At 59.6% G+C, this 19,607-nt stretch overlaps 5 protein-coding genes across 19 annotated transcripts; 4 read left to right on the top strand and 1 right to left on the bottom strand.

The window, feature by feature from the left end:
* Positions 1-586: 586 nt before the first annotated feature.
* DNAJC4 (DnaJ heat shock protein family (Hsp40) member C4) lies at positions 587-4,065 on the top strand. Of its 5 annotated transcripts, XM_061164793.1 has the most exons (8): positions 587-656; positions 987-1,079; positions 1,833-1,926; positions 2,417-2,601; positions 2,799-2,963; positions 3,643-3,729; positions 3,805-3,931; positions 3,988-4,065. In XM_061164793.1, the coding sequence occupies exons 2-7, from the start codon at positions 1,003-1,005 to the stop codon at positions 3,920-3,922; spliced, it is 726 nt and encodes a 241-aa protein (XP_061020776.1). In that variant the 5' UTR covers positions 587-656; positions 987-1,002; the 3' UTR covers positions 3,923-3,931; positions 3,988-4,065. The 5 variants fall into 5 exon arrangements, with proteins under 5 accessions (XP_061020776.1, XP_061020779.1, XP_061020777.1 ...); XM_061164796.1 differs by having other exon boundaries at positions 2,802-2,963; positions 3,820-4,065; XM_061164794.1 differs by having other exon boundaries at positions 2,802-2,963; positions 3,805-4,065.
* A 563-nt stretch (positions 4,066-4,628) lies between these two features.
* VEGFB (vascular endothelial growth factor B) lies at positions 4,629-7,794 on the top strand. Of its 8 annotated transcripts, none has more exons than XR_009696565.1 (8): positions 4,629-4,759; positions 5,257-5,299; positions 5,645-5,841; positions 5,999-6,072; positions 6,234-6,269; positions 6,616-6,750; positions 7,351-7,445; positions 7,545-7,682. XR_009696565.1 is itself a non-coding variant. In XM_061164759.1 (8 exons), the coding sequence occupies exons 1-8, from the start codon at positions 4,700-4,702 to the stop codon at positions 7,672-7,674; spliced, it is 690 nt and encodes a 229-aa protein (XP_061020742.1). In that variant the 5' UTR covers positions 4,629-4,699; the 3' UTR covers positions 7,675-7,794. The 8 variants fall into 8 exon arrangements, 6 of the variants coding, with proteins under 6 accessions (XP_061020742.1, XP_061020733.1, XP_061020761.1 ...); XM_061164759.1 differs by having other exon boundaries at positions 5,648-5,841; positions 7,351-7,368; positions 7,545-7,794; XM_061164750.1 differs by having other exon boundaries at positions 7,351-7,368; positions 7,545-7,794.
* Positions 7,795-9,838: 2,044 nt separating this feature from the next.
* On the top strand, positions 9,839-12,842 carry FKBP2 (FKBP prolyl isomerase 2). 4 transcript variants are annotated; one of them, XM_061164725.1, is made up of 6 exons: positions 9,839-9,996; positions 11,247-11,415; positions 11,737-11,849; positions 11,971-12,017; positions 12,568-12,603; positions 12,698-12,842. In XM_061164725.1, exons 1-6 carry the CDS (start codon positions 9,935-9,937, stop codon positions 12,757-12,759), a joined length of 489 nt encoding a protein of 162 aa, XP_061020708.1. In that variant the 5' UTR covers positions 9,839-9,934; the 3' UTR covers positions 12,760-12,842. The 4 variants fall into 4 exon arrangements, with proteins under 4 accessions (XP_061020708.1, XP_061020718.1, XP_061020721.1 ...); XM_061164735.1 differs by lacking the exon at positions 9,839-9,996 and adding an exon at positions 10,448-10,528; XM_061164738.1 differs by lacking the exon at positions 9,839-9,996 and adding an exon at positions 10,566-10,588.
* LOC133071863 (translation initiation factor IF-2) lies at positions 10,132-10,966 on the top strand. Its single transcript, XM_061164718.1, has one exon. It carries the CDS (start codon positions 10,147-10,149, stop codon positions 10,942-10,944), a length of 798 nt encoding a protein of 265 aa, XP_061020701.1. The 5' UTR covers positions 10,132-10,146; the 3' UTR covers positions 10,945-10,966.
* Positions 12,843-13,236: 394 nt separating the features above from the next.
* Positions 13,237-15,541, bottom strand: PPP1R14B (protein phosphatase 1 regulatory inhibitor subunit 14B). Its single transcript, XM_061156630.1, is given in 6 exon segments — positions 13,237-13,573; positions 13,665-13,697; positions 13,987-14,070; positions 15,101-15,382; positions 15,384-15,490; positions 15,493-15,541. Coding segments are annotated over 6 exon segments (609 nt in total). The 5' UTR covers positions 15,527-15,541; the 3' UTR covers positions 13,237-13,504.
* Between the last annotated feature and the right edge of the window lie 4,066 nt (positions 15,542-19,607).

The raw sequence follows: 19,607 nt of genomic DNA, 5'->3' as shown, positions 1-19,607 counted from the left end.
GCCCAGGGTGGGTGAGAGAGACAGGACAAGTGACTTGGGTTAAAAAAAGGCCCAGCCTCAGTTTTCCCCCCTGCAAGCTGAGGGCCGTGCCCCTTTGCAAGGTTCCAGTGAGGTTCCAGGCTGACTGTGGGGTGGAAGGGTTTCCCGAATCTGCCTGCAATGCAGGAGACCCGGGTTTGATCCCTGGGTCTGGAAGATCCCCTGGAGAAGGAAATAGCTACTCACTCCATTATTCTTGCCTGGAAAATCCTATGGACAGAGGAGCCTAGCGGGCTACAGTCCACGGGGTCGCAGAGTCGGACACGACTGAGCGACTAATTTTCACACTTCACTTTACGGGTGGAAACTGCTTTGTGAAATGCGTCTCGGTGCAGAGTGGAGTAACAGCCATGTCCGAAGGAGTGAGCAACAGAGGCTGAACTGAAAGCCTCACTCAAGAGCAGGACCAGTCCCGCCGGCTCCCCGGGTGGGTCCCGGCGCGTCTCTGCAAGCCCTGCGGCCTGGGTGAGGCGTGAAAGGCCAAAGGGCGTGCGGAGGCGGGGCTTCGCCGAACGGACGCCCCTCCGGGCTTGTGGGCGTGTCTGGGTGCCTAAGCCAATAAGAGTGCGGAGGCGGGGCCTGGCTAAGAGCAGGAAATGGCGGCCGCCGCGGAGTCCGTGAGTGCAGTGAGGGCGGGGCTTGGTGTGGCTCCTCCTGCACCCGCCCCCCACAATACTCCCAGGGTGGGGAGGGGGTCTCCGAGTCCCGGGCTAGTGGCCCAGACTCCGAGACGAACGTGGAGGGCGGCTTGGACGCACGGGACAGAGGCGGGAACGGGGCCAGAACACAGATCTGGTTTTCAGCAAGAAGGCTCCAAACGCCCCTGAGCCCCCCGGGCCTGCTTCAGTTTTCCTTCGCATTTAAACAGGGCCAGCACGCCCCCGCTCCTCATTCCCTCCGATTCAAGGGGTCCCATCCCACTCCTCTTTGTGGTCTCTTTTCACCAGCTCCCCGCCTGCCGCCATGCTGCCCCTGCGCCTATGCCGGCTGTGGCCCCTCAACCCTCCCATTTGGTTCTTCGCAGCGGCCGCCCGGCAGCGGTGAGTCGGGCCCCCGGGATCAGGCCCGGTCATTCAGTAGGTTTTTGTTGCTGGCCTGCCCAATTCTAGGCGCTGGGCTAGGTGCTGGGATAGCTCTGTGTCAGGCGCCTTACAGATTTGTCGGGTTACTCTCCCCTTCACTGCTGAAGACACAGTATCAGAGATTAAGGGATAACCCCTAAGGTCATACAGATCTGAAATTTGAACCCAAGTCAAACCTAGTGCCCTTCCTACAACTCAGGTGGTTGTTAAGCATCATTGTGCATAACACGGGGGGCCGGGGGCGGGGGGTGCGCTTACAAAATTGCAGATTCCTGGGTCCCACTTGGAGACTTTGATTTGCAGGAATGAGGTGGGGCTCAATAATTTTTTCTTTTTTTTTCTTTTGGGCGCACTGCAGGGCATGTTCCCTTGACCAGGGATGGAACCTAGGCTCCTTGTGGTGGAAGCCCTGAGTCTTAGCCACTGGACGGCCAAGGAAGTCCCAAGAATTTATTTTAAAAAACATGATCAAAACAAAAACCAAAATATAATTTTCAGGTGTTTCTGATGCAAGGAATTTGAAAACTACACTTGGAGACATTTTGATCTGCCCCATACCTGGAACATTCAAATAGGGAGGGATGATTTACAGAGACTATCCTGGCTCAACCCTGAGCACCAGGATGCTGAGTCAAAGGGTGGCCCAAGTGGGTGGGGAAGGGGTATCCTGTGTCTTCCTTAGCCCTGGCAGGATTGGGCCTTTCTCCACAGGTCTGGCCCCAGTAACTACTACGAACTCTTGGGGGTGCAGCCTGGTGCCAGCGCTGAAGAAGTTAAACGAGCTTTCTTCTCCAAGTCCAAAGAGGTACCCGTGGTTTTAAGTGGAGAGGGGGAAGGGAAATCTGAGCCAGATGGGGTATGCTTCAAATTCTCAGAAATGGAACTGAGAAGCTAACTCTGGCTGGTGCATATTCCCTCAGCATTCACAGGGAGGGGGAGGTGCCCCACGGGGAGAGATCTGCCCAGTGGGAGGAAAGGCTGGGGGGCAGGAGCCAGGAGGCCTGTCTGATGGGCTGGGCTTGGTTCACTTGGCCTGCCTGCTCTTGAGAAAGCTGGATCCAGGACTTACAGTGAGAGCCAGGCAGCAGGTGGGAAGGACTTACACAAGGGGAGGAGGCAGAAGCCTGTGCTTCCTGACTGTGGTGTTTTACAGGGATGGGCAGGCCTGAGAGTGAGGGTCACTCCCCAGGCAGGGCCTCTGGGAATGGCATGAGCCCTTTGGGGTGGACATTATCAGGATGGGTCCCGGGAAGGGGCATGGAAAGGGAGATGAGGGGAGTCTTGCTCCACCCCAGCTGCACCCTGACCGGGACCCCGGGAACCCAGCCCTGCACAGTCGCTTTGTGGAGCTGAGTGAAGCATACCAAGTGTTGAGCCGTGAGCAGAGCCGCCGCAGCTATGACCACCAGCTCCGCTCAGCAGCTTCCCCAAAGTCTCCAGGAACCACAGCCCACCCCAGGTCTGCTCACCAGGCATACAGGTACAGTGGTCCAGCCCCCAGCTCACCACCTCCAAGTGTTGAGCCCTTTGGCATGGACATTATCAGGATGGGTCCCAGGAAGAGGCGTGAACAGGGAGATAAGGGGATTGGAGGGGTGAGGCGAGGCTGGGGAGCAGAAGCCAGGAGGCCTGTCTGGCTGGACTCATCCTTACACTGTCCCTTCTTCTTCCTCCAAGCAGTTCTGGGGCACCCCCCAATGAACAATACTGGGCCCAATTTCATAAAGTGAGGCCTCAGGGACCAGAGTCCAGGCAGCAGCAGCACAAACACAACCGGCGAGTGCTGGGGTACTGCCTCCTGATCATGCTGGCTGGCATGGGCCTGCACTACGTGGCCTTCAGGTGTGTGCCTCCCTAAGGCGATGGGCAGGGGGCAGAAGGGTTTGCGAAGCCCAGTGTCAGCCACCTAACCACACCACCCCTGTGACCTGCACCCTTGTGTGTCCCAAGTTAAGAACGGCATGAAATAGGTCTCCTCCAGAGCCCCTTCTGACTTGGCAAAGGCAGCTGTGCACTAAGAGCTTATGTCATTTCCTTTTTTTTTTTCATTGGAATTTAAATCTTTGGTGCTGATCGCCAGAGTGCTAGAGCCAACCAGAGAGCCTGCACAAGAAGGAAATGGGTTGAGCTGGGCCTTACCAGCAACTGCCCTCATTCGTTCCTGCCACCCTCTCACACATGCCATGCCACTGAGCTTCAACAGTAGAGACATCTAAAGGCTGGTGCCCACTGCTAGCAGCGTGCCTAGTTCAGTGATCAAGTTAGAACAAACCTTTCTGGTCTCCTTCAAGGACCTCTCTGATGCTCAGAGCTGCTGTCATGACCGTCAGGGACCTGGGTCACCATGAGACCCTGGACAAGTCCCGGCCACTCTGTGCCCGTCTCCTCACCTAGCACGGGCAGTTCGGCTGAGGTCCCCACAGGTGTAAAGCTGTGAGAGCCTGGAGTGGAGGGGAGGGGACTGAGACTTGGGGGACAGCAGAGATTGGGGGTCCCAGTGTTCTTTGTAACCCCTTTGCAGGAAGCTGGAGCAGTTGCATCGTAGCTTCATGGATGAGAAGGATCGGATCATCACAGCCATCTATAACGACACTCGGGCCCGGGCCAGGTCTGTCCCAGCTCTTTCCTGCCCTCCCTTCCCTGTGCCAGCACCACCCCCAGGATCCTAGTCCCGACCACTCAGATGCTCTCCCTGCAGGGCCAACAGAGCCAGGCTCCTGCAGGAGCATCGGCAGAGGCAGCAGCTGCAGCCACCACCCGGGCCGCCCCAAGGCCCCGGGGTCGTGCCCCCGGGCCCCTGAGCAGCTCACCTTGGAGAGCTCACCTTGGAGAGCTCACCTTGGAGAGCTCACCTTGGAGAGCTCACCTTGGATGGGGCCTGCGGGGTGCCCCCTTCTGGGACGCCCCACGACCCAAAACGCGTGCAATAAAGTGATTCTCAAGAGCTCTCGTCTGGCTCCCTCCTACAGGCCTAGCGCCCCCCGCCCCGGCCCCGCCCTCTGGGTTTCGGTGCCGGCAACCCGGGAGCCCGGCCCCCTGGGCGGTGCGTCCCCTTTCCCCTGCAGCGGCGGGAGGGGGTGTGTGTGTGAGTGTGTGAGTGTGTGAGTGAGTGAGTGAGTGAGTGAGTGAGTGAGTGAGTGAGTGAGTGTGTGTGTGTGTGTGTGTGTGTGTGTGTGTGTGTGTGTGTGTGGAGGGGGCGGGCCCCGCCGGCGGCCTTGCCCCCCCTCCCCCGCCCCGCCCCCGCCCCGCGGCCCGGTGGGGAGCGCGTGTCTGGGTCACATGAGCCGCCCGCCCGCCAGCCCGGGCCCGGCCCCCCGCCGCCCCCGCCGTCCCCGCCGCCCGCCGCCACCACCGGCCGCCCGCCCGCTCGGCTCCTCCGGCCGCCGCCGCCGCCGCTGCGTTGCGTTGCGCTGCCTGCGCCCAGGGCTCGGGAGGGGGCCGCGGAGGAGCCGCCCCCCGCGCCCGGCCCCCGCCCGCCGCGCCCGGGCCCGCGCCATGGGGCTCTGGCTGCCGCCGCCCCCCGCGCCGCCCGGCTAGGGCGATGCGGGCGCCCCCGGCGCGCGGCCCCCGCGGGCACCATGAGCCCCCTGCTCCGCCGCCTGCTGCTCGCCCTGCTCCTGCAGCTGGCCCTCGCCCAGGTACGTGCGTCCGCGACATCCCGCCCGCGCGCCGTGCCCTCTCTCAAGGTTGGCGGAAGTGGGAAGGCGCGGGGTTCTTGGGGGTCCACGGGGGCGTCTCGGGAGCCCAGCCCAGGCATCCCCCGGGAGTCCCTCCTCGTCTGCCCGCCAGACTCCGGGGCCACTCCCCCGCCCCACCCCGTCCCCTGGGCGCAGCCGGGGGCGGGGCCGCCTCAGTGCCTGGCGGACGCAGTTCTGCGCCCACTGTGCCCCTTCCTGATCTGGGGCCTGGAGAATTAGCCCCGACCCCAGGCTTGGAGATTCGAGGCTGCTGCCAGAGCGGGCCTGGCGGGTAGTAGCCAGGGCAGGTCCCAGGTGGCCTGGAGAGGACAGGTAAAGCTAGAGTGACCCAGGGGGGAGTTTAAGCCTCCTGACTGCAAGGGCAGAGCCCTGGGGAGAAAGACATTGCCAGCCCTTCCTGGAGTGCAACTTGGGTCCAGCTTTCTTCTCTCCTACAGGCCCCCATCTCCCAGCCTGATGCCCCTGGTCACCAGAAGAAAGGTAATAGTAACAGAACTTTGCACCAGCCGGCGCTCAGAACATTTGCTTCCAGCCCTGATTGCAGACTCCATGTATTTCTCATCTTGTGTAATCACAGCCTCTCTGTAAGATGCAAACTCTTAATTCTGCCCATTTCACAGAAGAGCAGATTGAGGCAGTGGGATGCCTGGTATCTGGATGAACAGGGCAAGGAAGACAGATTGGGTTGGCAGAAATGGGGGCTAGTTGGAGGATGGCTATGATGGGGGAACTAAGGAGAACAGCTTCTGGACGCAGGGGTAGAGGAACCAGGGGGTAGCTGCAGGAAACCCTGGGGGGACTTAACCCTTCCACATCTACCCCCAGTAGTGTCATGGATAGACGTGTATGCTCGTGCCACCTGCCAGCCGCGGGAGGTGGTGGTGCCCCTGAACATGGAGCTCGTGGGCACTGTGGCCAAGCAACTGGTGCCCAGCTGTGTGACGGTGCAGCGCTGCGGCGGCTGCTGCCATGACGATGGCCTGGAGTGCGTGCCCACTGGGCAGCACCAAGTCCGAATGCAGGTAGGGGGCAGGGGGAGTGTGCCTGGCTGGATGCTGGGGACTGAGGGGGTGGTGGCCAGAGCCCTGGGCGGTGGGCAAGGTGTTCTCACCCCTCCAGCCCTGGAGCGCCCCCTTCTCATCTCTCTCTCTGTGTCTCTCCCTGTTCTCCTGAGCCCAGATCCTCATGATCCGGTACCCAAGCAGTCAGCTGGGGGAGATGTCCCTGGAAGAACACAGCCAGTGTGAATGCAGGTGCCAGCGAGGGGGTGCTGGGTGTGGCGGTACACCGCAGCAGGGACAAGGTTTCCAAGGGTAGAGCCGGGCAGGCCTGGGATCGAGGGCAAAAGAGCGGAGAATGCTTGACTTCCTGATCCTCTCTGTCCTTGTCTCTGTTCGTCTCTCTTACTTTTCAGACCAAAAAAACGAGAGAGTGCTGTGAAGCCAGACAGGTGAGTCTTGGGCTCTTGCTGGGGTGGGGTTGGAGCCCAGGCCCAGTGCCCAGAAAGTCACGTGTGGCTGGGGCAGGGGGTGTTAGGTTGTGTCAGGAAGCTGTGGTCACCTCCCTTCCTTCTCCTCTCCTGCCTTTCCCCCCCCCCTCTTTTTCTCTGCTCCCCAAGACTCTGTGCTCTCCCCTGACCCCAGCCCTTGGGAAGACTCTTCCTTCCCACCCGAGACATGTTGCTTCTCCTCCTAGGGCTTCCACTCCCCACCACCGTCCCCAGCCCCGCTCTGTTCCGGGCTGGGACCCTGCCCCTGGAGCACCCTCCCCAGCTGACATCACCCATCCCACTCCAGCCCCAGGCCCCTCTGCCCACGCTGCCCCCAGCGCCGCCAGCGCCCTGACCCCCGGACCTGCCGCTGCCGCTGCCGACGCCGCAGCTTCCTCCGTTGTCAAGGGCGGGGCTTAGAGCTTAACCCAGACACCTGCAGGTGAGGAGTCAGGGGTGGTGGCCAGGCCCATCCTGGAGCAGGTGGGAGAAGAGCCGGTGGGAGAAGAGCCAGGGAAAGGAAAGTTTTGACCGGGTTGAATAAATATTGACCCAGCACCTAGTTGGCACTGGGGTCAGCAAAAACAAGGCTCCTGTTCTAATGCGGGAGTCAGACACATGATGCCAGCAGAGGATGTCAGGGGCTGTGGTGAGCGGTACCTGACATTGTCTTATCGTCTTTGAGAGGCTAGAGATGTCCTGGAAGAGGTGACATGGCCAGGAGTGGCAATGCAAAGACAGGCTTCCAATTTGCAAAGCTCTGAACCGTCTCAGAAATGTCAGTGGTAGACGTTGATGTTCTACCTTACGGGCTCTGGGAGGCCAGGAGATGTAGTGGAACCCTGGTCCACCCTCATCTTCTTCTCACCACCCCTCCCTTCCACAGCAGGGTCATGGGGTGGCCTTGTGTGGGCCGGGCCAGCTGGGGCTTCCCAGGAGTGTTAGAGGAGAATGGGGTTCACAGAAGTTAACAAGTGGGTGCATCTAGAGAAACGGCTCAGCTTTGGTGCCAGTGTGGACAGACCCCTTCTTCCCTTCCCAGGTGCCGGAAGCTGCGAAGGTGACAAACTGCTTTTCAGACTCAGTGGGGCCCCTAGCCTCACAGCCCTTCCCCCCGGGGGGCAGGAGGGCAGCCTGGTGAGAACCGTCCAGTCCCCAAGACCTCAGCCTGGGCAGAAGCTCCTCTGGGACCTGGGCCTCTCGGAGGGCCTTCCAGCTGCCCCTTGTCTCTCCAAGGCTGCCGTCCAACAAGGTGGACAGAGTTGGACGAGGAGACCTGGAGGCAGCAAGAGGGGTCACGTACCAACCTGGAAGAGAATGGGGTCCCGACTCAGTTTTCAACCACCTCGTACAAGTGAGCATCTAACAGCTGGCTCCTCTGTCCCCTCACTAAGAAGACCCCGATCCTCTACAAAAATGTGGGAGTTGGGCTTCAGTGCAGGAACTGTGACCCCCAGTCCTGATAAAAGAGATGGAAGGAACTGTCCCTGCCTCTGTCACTGTCTGTCAGTGTCCGGGCTGGCTGGTTTGGACATTAACGTCTGTGTTGTACTGCCTCCTAGACATGGAGCTTGGAGGAGATGGGGTCCAAAGACCCCCCCCCCCCCCAACACACATAACAGGTCACAGTGCCAGAATCGTGCATCCTTCACTTTCATGTTGCGCTAACCGGTCCTGCCCCTGTGTCCATCTCAAGGGTTCCTTTCTGGAAGGAGATGGCCAGTGAGCTTGAGGTGGGACTCAGCTCTGCCGAATGCCCTCGGCTGTCACTGCCCCTCTTTCTGAGCCTTATGTGTACACACAGAGGGAGCAGATGATCATTGTGGTCTGGGCCCTTGGGTGCCAAGAAAGTTAAGAGTCATGTAACAGAAAAGAACACTCATCTTCCCTTCCAGGTTACACTCTGTGGTTGCAACTTTTTGCTTCATGGAGCTTAACTCTCTCTTTTTTCAATCGCTGTCTTCACTGTCACCTCCCTCGAACCTTGAGTTCCCCTCCCCATGCTCTACTTGGTACTCTCCTGACCTTTATCTGACCCAGCCCAAACTCAGTGGTCAGCTTTCTGCCTGCACTCTCTAGTGCCCCTGGGGCTCAGTTGTGAGGGGAGGGGATGAACTGAAAGGCAACCTTGGGTACCAGTACTTTGCCCCATCAAGGCAGAGCATTCAGGGCAGAGTTTAACCCAAAGCAGCTACCTAATGGAGGCCTTCTCTGAAGTCATTGAGGAAGGGGTAGTGATCTTGTTAGGCCCAAACCAAGAGTGGTGTTAAACCAGAAGAGACGGGTTTCTGACAAGTGACTGCTACTTTCAAATCATTTTCTCAGCTATGCTGTTACCAAAAATGCGAGAGTTCAATTAGAGTGAGACACATGAGGGTTAGGGCCCTTAGCTACTACCTCCCAAACCCATTTAGCTTGTCCAATGAGCATGTGCTTCGTATGCACCTTCTCAACTAACCCTCAATTCTGAGGTCAGTGTTGTGATTATCTTCCTTCTTCAGTTGAGGAGATAAGCTCGGAAAGGCTGAGGATTTGGCCTCAGATCATCCATCTCCCTAACATTCAACTTAGGTTTAGCTACCTTCAATTGCAGGTTCAGTCTGCCTGCAATGTGGGAGACCTGGATTCAATCCCTGGGTTGGGAAGATCCCCTGGAGGAGGGCATGGCAACCCACTCCAATGTTCTTGCCTGGAGAATCCCCACGGACAGAGGAGTCTGGTGGGCTGCAGTCCATGAGGTCACAAGAGTCAGAGAAGATTGAGCAACTAAGCACAACTGCAGGTTCATTACTTAAGTGGAACTTCCCAGGTGTATCAGTGATAAAGAATCCACCTGCCAATGCAGGAGATGCAGGCTTGATCCCCTGAAGTAGGAAATGGCAACCCACTCCGGTATTCTTGCTGGGAAATCCCATGGACAGAGGAGCCTGGTGGGCTACAGTCCATGGGGTCACAAAGAGTCGGACGCGACTGAGCACACACATGTTTACTCCTGGGTGCTGAAGCGACTGGAAATAAGTCTGCATGGGGAATGGACCCAGTCAGACGGTTACAGTCATGACTCAGGGTCATTATGCCGCAGGTAGAGGCAGGCCTGGATGCTGGAAGAGAAAAAAGCTAAGAGCATTTGCTGTGGGCCTAGCTGTGCACAATACTGGGGGACTCCAACAGGGACCCTGTGGGGTGGATGTTATCAAGCCCAAGAGTCACCAGGCCAAGAAACTTGTTCAAGGTCACCCAGTCAATGAGTGGCAGACCCAGGATTCAAACCCAAGGCTCACTCTGAAGCTAGGCTCTTTCCACAGCAACTGAGGACTGTGGATCAGAAGAGGCCCAAGGGCAATCAGGAGCGTCAAGCTGGGGGCGACATAAAATGGCGTCTCAAGACCCCCTCCGGGAACCCGCGCCCGCCTGACCTTAACCTCACCTCAAACGGAAGTGCCTTCGGCCCTTTCGGAAGTCACTTTCACCTCACCTTAAGGACTACAAAGCCACCGGACGTGACGTATGGGTCACATGGTGGCGCGGGGGCGGGGCTAGGGAAGAAACTTCCCCAGCGGGCGTGTGGCCGCGGGTTTTGCATGGTCCAATGAGGGCGGGCGGCGTGGCCAGGGCTGGTGGCGACGATGATGCGCCTGCGCAGAGACGGCAGCACGACTGGGGTTGACTCCGGGGGCGCGGCGAGGAGGTGAGCGGGGGCCACAGCCCGGGCTGGGGGGAGCTGGGGTACAAGAGGGAAGGCTGGATCAGGCAGGGTAGGAGCGGGCTGGGGCTCCGAGTGTCAACGAGGGATAGGTCACGAGGAAATTGACTGTTGGGGGGTCCGAGCTGTCCGGGGATGCCGCAGGGGGAGGGTTCTCACGCCTCACGGGGCGGGGCTCCGGGAGTTGGGGCGGGAAGTCGAACGGCAACGGGTGGAACCTCTCCTCTGGTGCCGGTGGGAGGCGGAGCTCGCGACCTGGGGGCGGGGCTAGGACCTTTTGGGGGTGGAGACTGGCCCTTGGAGGAGGAGCTGGAAGAGGCGGAAGGAGGAGCCTCGGGTTTGGAGGCCGAGGAGGAAGGAACCCAGGCGCTGGGGGCGGGGCTTCAGCCGGTGAGTGGCGCGGCTACGGTCCAGGAAGAGGGATCTAGTTCTGTCGGGGGCGGGGCTACAGGGTTGGGGGCGGAACCACGCCCTCTAAAAGGTGGGGCCAAGGAGCCTAGCGAAGGGGTAGGCCCAGGTAATGGCCCGGGGCGTCCACGCGGGGGCGGTCTCCGCGGTGGCCGTGCCTGGGGACGCGGTAGGCCTAGAACTCCCCCGGGAGAAGTGGTATGGGTGGAGCGGACTCGGCGGCCACCCGACACGGGACCAGTCTGGGTGCCCCGCAGGCCCCCGAGGGCTCAGAGTTGGGGCGGCACCTCGGGCGGAGGCACAGGGCCAGCCTGGGGGGTACCCCCGGAGGACAAGGGCTCCCCGGAGCCACCCAGTGGCGACGTGTGGGTGCCTCGGGGCCGACCCCCTGCGGCAGCCGCAGATGTGTGGGTGTGTTGGGCGGGAGGCAACTGGGTGTGGCGTGAATGGGGTCGCCCGGTCGGGGCAACCGCTCTGCAGCCAGATAGGGTCTGGACTTTGCGGAAGGGGACGGGTGGGAATTGAAGAGAAGAGCTGGGGACTGGGAGGGACGGAAGGGCAGGGGGTGAGCAAAGGGGCGGGACCCTGGCTGCTGTGGCCTCCCCTGACCCCCTCTCCCCGCTGCTGGGGTCCTCGGGCAAGCCCCCTTCTCACTGGACTGGTAAGTGTGGCCGTGGAGCCTGGGGGAGGGGGCGGTGATCCCGAACAAGGGGATCCCCAGGGGCAGGCAGGGTCCACGGTGGGGTGGAATCCTCCCGGTACCTGCCGGTATTCCATGCCCTCCCGTTCCTCTCCCCCGGTTGGTTGGTCGGGGTCTGTTCCCACAGAGAGATGAGGCTGAGCTGGGTCTTGACAGTACTGTCCATCTGCCTGAGCGCCCTGGTCACGGCCACAGGGGCCGAGGGCAAACGGAAGCTGCAGATTGGAGTCAAGAAACGGGTAGACCACTGTCCCATCAAATCGAGGAAAGGGGACGTCCTGCACATGCACTATACGGTGGGTGAAGGGGTGGAGCTTTGGGGGCGGGGCCTTTGGGGACAAGAAAGGAACCGGGAGCCGGGTTTCTCTGCCAAAAGGGGGATCTCTTGGGCAAGTCTTCTCATCTACTGTGCATGGTTCTGCCTTGCTTTTCACTGTCTACTCCCAGGTTGGCATCAGCAAGCAGTGACAGTGTACTGTGAGCTGCCCAACGTTCTGTCTCCTGCTAGGACTATGGCCACCAATGCTGTGGGGGGTGCCACCTTGATGGGAAGAGCACTGGGGGTGGGGGTGTCAGAGCAGACCCTCCTCCTCACTGGCCTTCCCATGGTCTCACAGGGGAAGCTAGAAGATGGAACAGAGTTTGACAGCAGCCTGCCCCAGAACCAGCCCTTTGTCTTCTCCTTGGGCACAGGCCAGGTCATCAAGGGCTGGGACCAGGGGCTGCTAGGGTGAGTCGTGGGACCATGGCTGTGGTCCAGGAGGTAAACTGTGGGAGGCAAGCCCTAGGGATGGGGGGAGGGATCAAGGAGCCTGGTTGTTGCCACATGCTGAACATGTGTTGTCCTGCAGGATGTGTGAGGGGGAGAAGCGGAAGCTGGTGATTCCATCAGAGCTGGGTAAGAGGCTCTTTTGGAGCGGGGATAGGGAGTTCAGGGTGTATTATCCCTGTAAGGGTGAAGGCTGATTTAGTCTCTGCATCGATCTCCACTCAGTTCATTCAATCCATGCCACTTCCAAGTCTAGCCTTGTCCAGCAATGAGGACAGGGCAAGACCATTGGGACACTTGGCTCTGGTGCCAACTCTCTGACCTTTTGCAAGCCCCCTCCCATCTCCCTGGTGGCTCAAATGGTAAAGATGCCTGCAATGCAGGAGACCCAGGTTCAGTCCCTGGGTTGGGAAGATCCCCTGGAGAAGGAATTGGCAACCCTCTCCAGTATTCTTGCCTGGAGAATTCCATGGACAGAGGAGCCTGGCAAGGTGTAGTTCATGGGATCGCAAAGAGTTGGACATGACTGAGCAACTAACTTTCCCTTGTTTTCCACCCCCGTTTCCCATTTCTGGCCTAGTGCTAGGATGGGTAGAGGCTTGGCTTCAGCCTGGTTGTCTGCGAACACCTCACTCTGCCTGGCCACAGCTCATTCTGTTTCTTTGTGTTATCTTTGCAGGGTATGGAGAGCGGGGAGCTCCCCCAAAGATTCCAGGTAATAGACCTTTGTGTCCCCCTCCCCATCTGCTGCATCCATTCCATCTCCTGGTGGCCCTAGTTCTCATTCTACTCCCACCTCTCCCCTGCAGGTGGTGCAACCTTGGTGTTCGAGGTGGAGCTGCTCAAAATCGAGCGACGTTCAGAACTGTAGCCAAACTGGAGAGGGGCGGTGGAGAGGCCCCCATCAGGGACCAGACTGTTTAAAGAAAAAAAAAAAAAAAACCTTAAAACCCATGAAGTGAGCCTGTGTTTCTTTGTGGGCCCTGAGAGACTTAGAAACCACAGGTTCAGCCTCCTCTCTCCCTCGACCTCCTCCCATCCCTCCTTCTCCCTTCTGGGCTGCAGAACCTTGGGATCTAGAAGGCTTAGTGGCATGGAGGTCACGATGGCCAAGCCCTGAGTGGCATGGTGGCCCTTGTCCAGAGGGGAAAAGAGTATTCCTGCCTGCCGGCAGCAGCATGGCTCCTCCCCAGCTCCCCAGCCACTTCCAGCTCCTAGTCTGGGAGCCAGCACTGGGCTATCGCCATGGCTACGTGGCCCTCAGGAAGGCCTGCGGTCACCTGGGGAGAAGCTGAGCTGGCAGCAGTCAGAGAGCAGTGTGTCCCCCCTAAAAGACCAGGCGAGCCTGTGAACTGCACCAAAGGCGTATCCTAGCTTTATTAAAGGGCCCGCGCCGCAGTCAATATAAAAACACAAAAAGTCCCATCAGTTTAATAATAATAAAAAACCCCAAAAATGGAAAACGGGGGGCAGGGAAGAGGCCCCTGGGCCAGGGGCACGGGGAGCCCTGCTTGTGGCACCAGGCCTGGCCGCAGGGCCCCTGGTATTGCTGTTGCTACGAGGTCAGGGGGCAGCGATTGTCCTGTGGAGCCACCATTCAGCTGGGTCAAGGACCCTTACTTCTTCTGGGGTGTGCTCAGCTTCTGCATGCCCCGGATCTTGTCCAGCAGGCCAGAGATGAAGGCCTGGAGGGAGGGAAGACATTAAGGAGACCAGGCCCCAAGAGGACAGGACCCCAGGCTCCTCACCCCACCCCTGGGGAAACCACTTGCTTACCTCAGTGGGTTTGTAACAGTCAACCAGCAGCTCCTGGTGGGGCAAGGAAGGGAAGGGTAACTGAGTCTCTAGAACACGGACCTAGAGTTCACCCGTACCCTCTTCCAAGGCACTGGACATGCTACTGAACAGCTCGGCAAGTAACTACTGGCCCCCTTTGGTGGAGGCCAAAGCTGAGCCCAAGATCACAGAGCTGACTGCCGCAGATCAAGGCAGGCCTGGCTTCAGAGGCTTGCCGACCCAATGACGGGCAGACCGCCCCCAGCCGCCCTCTAGCCCCTGCTTCCCTGACCTGGCCCTACTGCCCTCCAGCCCCTCTTACCTTGACCCTGGCAGCCCGGGTATCATCGCTCTCCATGTCCAGGAGTTCATCCACGTCGATTTCCAGCTCTGGGATCTCCTCTTCCTGGGGTAGGGGTGGGGGAGGAGGGAGAGACAAGGGCCTGAGTTGGGAGAGAGGGTGTGAGAGGGGCTCTGGCTGAGGCCCCTGCCCTACTGAAGACGGGAGCCAGCCCTCTTTGCCCAGCAGACAGCGGCAGCTGCTCCGAGGAAGAAAACAGATCAGGCCTGTGCCAAGGCAAACTGCCCAATGTGGGGGGGAGCTTCCTGTCCCTGCCAGTTGGGCACCCTGGGTGCCAGACGGCCAGGGCCGGGGATCCTAGGCTGGGAACCCTGCAGATGTGTCTCCCCAACTTCCGAGCCCCCCATCTCAACCAGAGCACAGATGGGGCCAGCTGCCCCAACTCATCACGGCCCCCTTCCCCTCCCCCAAACACCTGTCACAGCTTCCCAGGAGTGGGGAGGAAGTGAAGGGTGAGGGGTCAGTGGGAAGGACCCAGGCCTGGTAAAGGGGAAACAAAGAGCCCATGCTTTGCCGAGGGAGGGGGTGCCTGTCACCTCTCCTCCCCCAGGAAGCATCTCTCCTGTCTGGAGCCAACTGCATTCCAGGGCTGGGCTAGGGTAGGCAGCACAGGGCTAGCCCACTCCTCCACCCTGGCCCCCGGGGCCTGAGTCACCACTTGAGCAAGTAGGGAGTCACAGGGTGGAGAACCAGAACCCAGAGAGTGGGCTAGCTTGCCCCCCATGCCAAGATGGACTCCAGATTAGCCCATTAGAAACAGGCAAGACACATAAACCCCAACAACGGGGTTGGCTAGTGCCTTAAACTGGTCTAGGCTAGCAAGCGATAGGTAGCTCTCCTTCCCCAGCCAGCCTAGACTAGCCCCAGGTCTCCTGTCCAAGGCAGCGAATAAGAAAGAAGTGACTTAGGTCAGACAAGAAAGAGCATACACTGGGGGCGGGGAGTACAGAAAGCAGGGGAGCGCGCTTAGGCGGGGTGCCCACTGACTCCGGGTGACAGGCGGGCTCAAGGTGGGTTTCCAGGAGGCCCGAATCGGAACCGGTTTTAGGGTGTCGGCGAAGGGTGGGAGACACACCTGGCAGTCGTAGAGGCGAGTGAGCTGCTCCAGGATCCACTCCTCCAGGTTGAGGCGCTTCCGTAGCTCCTTGCGGTCGTACTTGACCGTGACCTTCCCTTGGCGCCTCACTGGGCCCTCGTCGTCCGCGCCGCCCGGGCCCTCGCCTGCAGCCCCAGGGGGGCTCTGAAAGTAGACGCGGGGCCCTGGGCCGCCACTCCCCGGTCCGGGGGCCGGGGCCGCCAACGCCGCGCCCCCCGCGGGGCCGCTGTCCGCCATGGCGGCCGCCGGGGCCACGTGCGCGCGTCGGGCCCCTCCCTGCGCCGCCGCCTCCCGGACGCCCGCCGGCTGGCTCCCGGCCGCTGGCTCGGGTTAGCTCGTGAGCTCGGCTCCGCGCGGCTCCGCGGCGAGGGCGGCGGCGGGGGTGCCCGGGGGCAGCTGCAGCATGCGGAGCCCCCGGGCCTGGCCTGGCCGCGCCCCGCCCCCTCCCCACCGATCCGCCCGCCCTTTGTCCCCCGCGGCCGCCGCCCGAGCCGCCGCAGCCGAAGCCGCTTTCTCTGTCTGGATCGCTTCCCCCGCCCCCCGACCACACCCCCTTAAAGGGCCAGTCCTGCAGCTTGCCCCTCACCCCTACCCCGCCCCCGGACAGGGGCTAGGGGAGGATCTAGTCCTCAGAGGTTTGGGCCTAGCTGTCCCTTCTCTCTTTTAAGCTTCCTGCCCTACACCCAGGCGTTCTAAGCGCCCGGTGCGAGGATTTGCGCTTCCAATAGGGAACCTAGTGTTCTGTCCTCACTGGAGCGAAAACAGGGGCCGCCTGAGAATGGAGGGGAGTGGGCACTGTATACAGGACCGAAGTCCGAGGAGGAGACCTGGGAGCGCCACCCCTCTCCCTTCTGGGTCCTCCGGTCCTCGGTCAGCGGAGGACAAGAAGCTTCTTCGCGCTGACAGACACGTGGACCGGGTTCCCGGGGGTGGAGGGGTAGAGAAGACGGGCAGGCGCTGCCCAGGTCACTGGACGCCGCACTCCTTGGGGTTCCGCGCACCCCATAATGGAGGCCTAGGTTGGGGGTGAGCTGAGCCGGCCGAGCGGCCTGAAGGGCTAGACCCCGGGCAGCCACCGCCCACCGGCCAAGATGGCGGTTGATGGGATTGTGGGAAATGTAGTTCACAGAGTCCTGCCCCGCATGGCTGCCCCTCCCCCGCAGAGGAGCCCGGGCGGGGAAAACTTGTTTGGAGCGCCCTCGTAGGGCTGGTCTCCACAGGGCGCGGTCTTCCGCACCCCGCAATCTCTTGTGTGTGCAAACTGAGGCTTAAAGAACTGGGAAGTGGAGGAGCCAGTACTCAGGATAATAAAGATAATAATAACTGCTGACCCTAATACGAGTTCCACATAGTCGGTTCCAGCGCGAGGGCACTTCACTGCTCTCCGGTAGATACCAGCCCTAGGGCTTTCTCTGTCCTTCAGAGCTCACAAGCGTCTTACTTGGCCCACCTCTCTTAAGCAGACCCTGTGTCTTGTTCCCGCAGCAAGTTTGATTATATATATATATCTTTTTTTTTTTTTTTAAATAGTGTCTCTCATTCACTGGTTTATTGTCCGTCTCGCATTTTTAAACTATGAGCTCTGTGAGGCTGAGACCTGTCTGGCCCTTGTTTACTGCTGATACCCATGATTGAGTGGACCCGCTCAGCTTCAAACCACATGGATATGGCAAATTAACTGACTTGCTGAACTCTCAGCACCTAGGTCAGACTCATGAAGTGAAGTGAAGTCGTTCAGTCATGTCCAACTCTTTGCGACCCGGTGGACTGTAGCCTACTAGGCTCCTCCATCCATGGGATTTTCCAGGCAAGAGTACTGGAGTGGGTTGCCATTTCCTTCTCCAGGGAATCTTCCTGACCCAGGGATTGAACCCAGGTCTCCCGCATTGCGGGTAGACGCTTTACCATCTGAGCCATCAGGGGAGTTCAGGTCAGATTCATAGTCGGTGTTTAATTGGTTGAACGAATGACTGAATGAAAGGCTTCCTGTGTGCCTCCATTTCCTCCGAAGGTTGTGGCAAAGATTAAATAGGAAAGGACGTGGAAGTTTCAGTGATTGCACCACAGAGGTTAAGTCACACACCCAGATAGCAATGGAGCTCAGCTTGTCTACGCAGGCCCCCTGACACAAAGTCACTGCTCCTACCGCCACAGAAGGTTGTGCAACTGTTTCAGATGCTTCCACAGACCACAGAGGACAGGCTCACCCTCCGCAGCCCCAAGCAGAGGCTCCAGGTCCTAGAGACACTAAGTCCCAGCCCCTCTGGAAGCCAGAGACACCCTCTGCAGCAGATGGGGCTCAGACAGACGTTGACACTGGCCCAGGTTCACACAGCTGGTGTGATGCTGCAGACACACCAAAACCCAGGACTCCGGACTTAGCTTGAGGTTGGAGAGTACAGACGAGGAGAAGGCGCTGGCTGAGAACGGTGTGTGCAGTGATGGTGGTGGGGGGATTCACGCCAGCTGGGCTTCTCCCTGAAAGGCCTGAGCAGGGGGCACATGACTCATGTGGCTCGGCGATGGGCGGATACCTTCTCCCTCCCCAGCCCACCTGGGGCCTTAGCTTCTCTTCGGCCAGCCTCAGGGGCCAGAGAAGGGCTGACCCTTCTCCTGTGGTTTAGGCAGGACCCATCCTTTCTAAGAGAGTCCCATCCCCAGCCTGGCTTCTGACTCTGAGCTTGGCCTGATGGGAGAAGCAATTTACCAAATCCAAATTCCCCACCACACCCCACCTCACCCCACCGGGGTGGGTTTGCTCTTTTTAAACTGGAGTGCTGATTCAGGCCTGGGGGTGGTGGGGCTTGGGGAGGCTTGCAGTTAAGAGGGAGGCTATATCATAGTTCGCTGTGGGAATGAAACCTATTGGTGGTGAAGACTTGGGGACAAGTCCCAGCTGTGTCCCTCCAGATGCTATGACCCTAAGCAGTGATCTTCCTGTCCCTCCTCCCCTTAAGGCTGGTCTGAAGGCCTCCTGTCATTTCCAAATTTCATGGTGTCCCCCGAGGGGTTTCTAGCCTGAACAGGGAAGACAGAGCCAGGGACGCTCTTCCTGAATCCCTCTCTCCACCTTCTGTGCTACCCCTAAGACACTCCCAGATTCCTCAGACTGACTCCCCTATCTTGTCCATCCCTCCCCATGGCCACCTACTCCTGTGTTAGCGTAGATGGCCATGATGACCTACAGCCGCCTTGGAGGCTTGACTGCCTAGCACAAAACCTTGGAGTGGAAGAACTAGGTCCAAATCCTGCCTCTGCCCTAGGCTGAGAGGCCCTGGGCCAGTCACTAACCTATCCTGAGCCTCTTCAAAGGGGCTGATTCCACTGACTTCTGGTGATTTGCAGCTGAGGTCGGTGCTCTAAGACCATATCCCAGCCCTTGGCCTCCTGTCTGAGCGCTGCGTGCTGCTCCTCATCCTTTCAGCCCCAGGCTGTAGCTTCCCCAGCCCCACCTCTCCTGGGGTCCTGGCCCCCTCCCCTAGAGAGCAGCTGAGGCTGCTTTCAGTGCCTCCTAAAGCAGAGGCCCTAGGGAGGGTCCTGTGGCTGAGACCGCTCCCTTAATCAAGGGTAGAGGCCGGAAAGACTGCGTTCCTTCCACCATTATGGCTTGCCGAGAAACCCTATTACCATTACCAAGGCAGGAAGAAAGTGTGCAAGGAGTAAGGAGCCCTCTAATGGGGGTTGCCCTGGCCTCGGGAGACACGGTGGGCAGGAAACGGGCTCCCATCTTGGTTTTCAAGAAGCTGCCACCTAGAGCTTCTACCCCTAAGCTCAGGCCACGGCTTCAGGCCCTGCTGGCCCTGGCACTGGCTGGCAGGTCCCCTGGCCCAGAGCTGACCCATGTCCTTCCCTCCCTCCTCCCTGGCATCTCCACAGCCTGCTGTCCTTTCCTTAGATATGCAGCTGTCTTAGATATCCAGTACCCAGGAGTCCTTTCATACCCATTTGCCTATTTCATCCTCTGACAACATCCAACTTCTGAACAAGGTGACGGAGGTACAAAGACTAGGTTTGGCCAGTAGACCTGCACCCAAGCTAGGGGGAGCAGAGGCCCATCTCTACCCTGCATGGCTACCCAATGAGACCTTGTGGTCCCTGAGTCTCTGAGGGGTATGGCTCTGTTGCTCTGGTGAGAGAGGACAAGGATCACAAATCGGGTCCCGCTTTCTTTGCCTCTTCAAGGGCAAGGAGTAAAGACAGGACAGAGCTGGCCTTCAAGACAGAGGGCTGCAATCCTCCTATCAAGCTGTGTGACCTTGGGCGAGTCCTTTCCCCTCTCTGGGCCTCAAGTAGAGATAATAATCACACCCACAGGGCCTCAGCCAAAGGCTAGGCGATCTGTTAGGTTAGAGTCGGTGCCCAACATGGTGGTGATTTTGAGGATGGCCAGTGCCAGGCAGGGTTCCCCTTGGGGGTCTGAGAGCCTGGGGCAAAGGCAGCCTGTAGGGCTGCCTCCTCCTTGACTGACCCCTTCTCGCCCAGAAAC

The sequence above is a fragment of the Dama dama genome, chromosome 2 (genome assembly GCF_033118175.1).
Source record: "Dama dama isolate Ldn47 chromosome 2, ASM3311817v1, whole genome shotgun sequence".
Taxonomy (NCBI): domain Eukaryota; kingdom Metazoa; phylum Chordata; class Mammalia; order Artiodactyla; family Cervidae; genus Dama; species Dama dama.
The sequence above is the reverse complement of the archived record's forward strand: the minus strand, read 5'-3'. Positions and strand labels throughout refer to the sequence as shown.

Excerpts from the sequence above, each read along its gene's own strand:
- VEGFB (XM_061164750.1), top strand. The coding sequence starts at position 4,700 with ATGAGCCCCCTGCTCCGCCGCCTGCTGCTCGCCCTGCTCCTGCAGCTG. Across the intron at positions 5,842-5,998 it reads AGCACCAAGTCCGAATGCAG|ATCCTCATGATCCGGTACCC; the intron begins GTAGGGGGCAGG and ends TCCTGAGCCCAG. Across the intron at positions 6,073-6,233 it reads CACAGCCAGTGTGAATGCAG|ACCAAAAAAACGAGAGAGTG; the intron begins GTGCCAGCGAGG and ends CTTACTTTTCAG.
- LOC133071863 (XM_061164718.1), top strand. The coding sequence starts at position 10,147 with ATGCCGCAGGGGGAGGGTTCTCACGCCTCACGGGGCGGGGCTCCGGGA.
- DNAJC4 (XM_061164793.1), top strand. The coding sequence starts at position 1,003 with ATGCTGCCCCTGCGCCTATGCCGGCTGTGGCCCCTCAACCCTCCCATT. Across the intron at positions 1,927-2,416 it reads TCTTCTCCAAGTCCAAAGAG|CTGCACCCTGACCGGGACCC; the intron begins GTACCCGTGGTT and ends GCTCCACCCCAG. Across the intron at positions 2,964-3,642 it reads CTGCACTACGTGGCCTTCAG|GAAGCTGGAGCAGTTGCATC; the intron begins GTGTGTGCCTCC and ends ACCCCTTTGCAG.
- FKBP2 (XM_061164725.1), top strand. The coding sequence starts at position 9,935 with ATGATGCGCCTGCGCAGAGACGGCAGCACGACTGGGGTTGACTCCGGG. Across the intron at positions 11,416-11,736 it reads TCCTGCACATGCACTATACG|GGGAAGCTAGAAGATGGAAC; the intron begins GTGGGTGAAGGG and ends ATGGTCTCACAG. Across the intron at positions 12,604-12,697 it reads AGCTCCCCCAAAGATTCCAG|GTGGTGCAACCTTGGTGTTC; the intron begins GTAATAGACCTT and ends TCTCCCCTGCAG.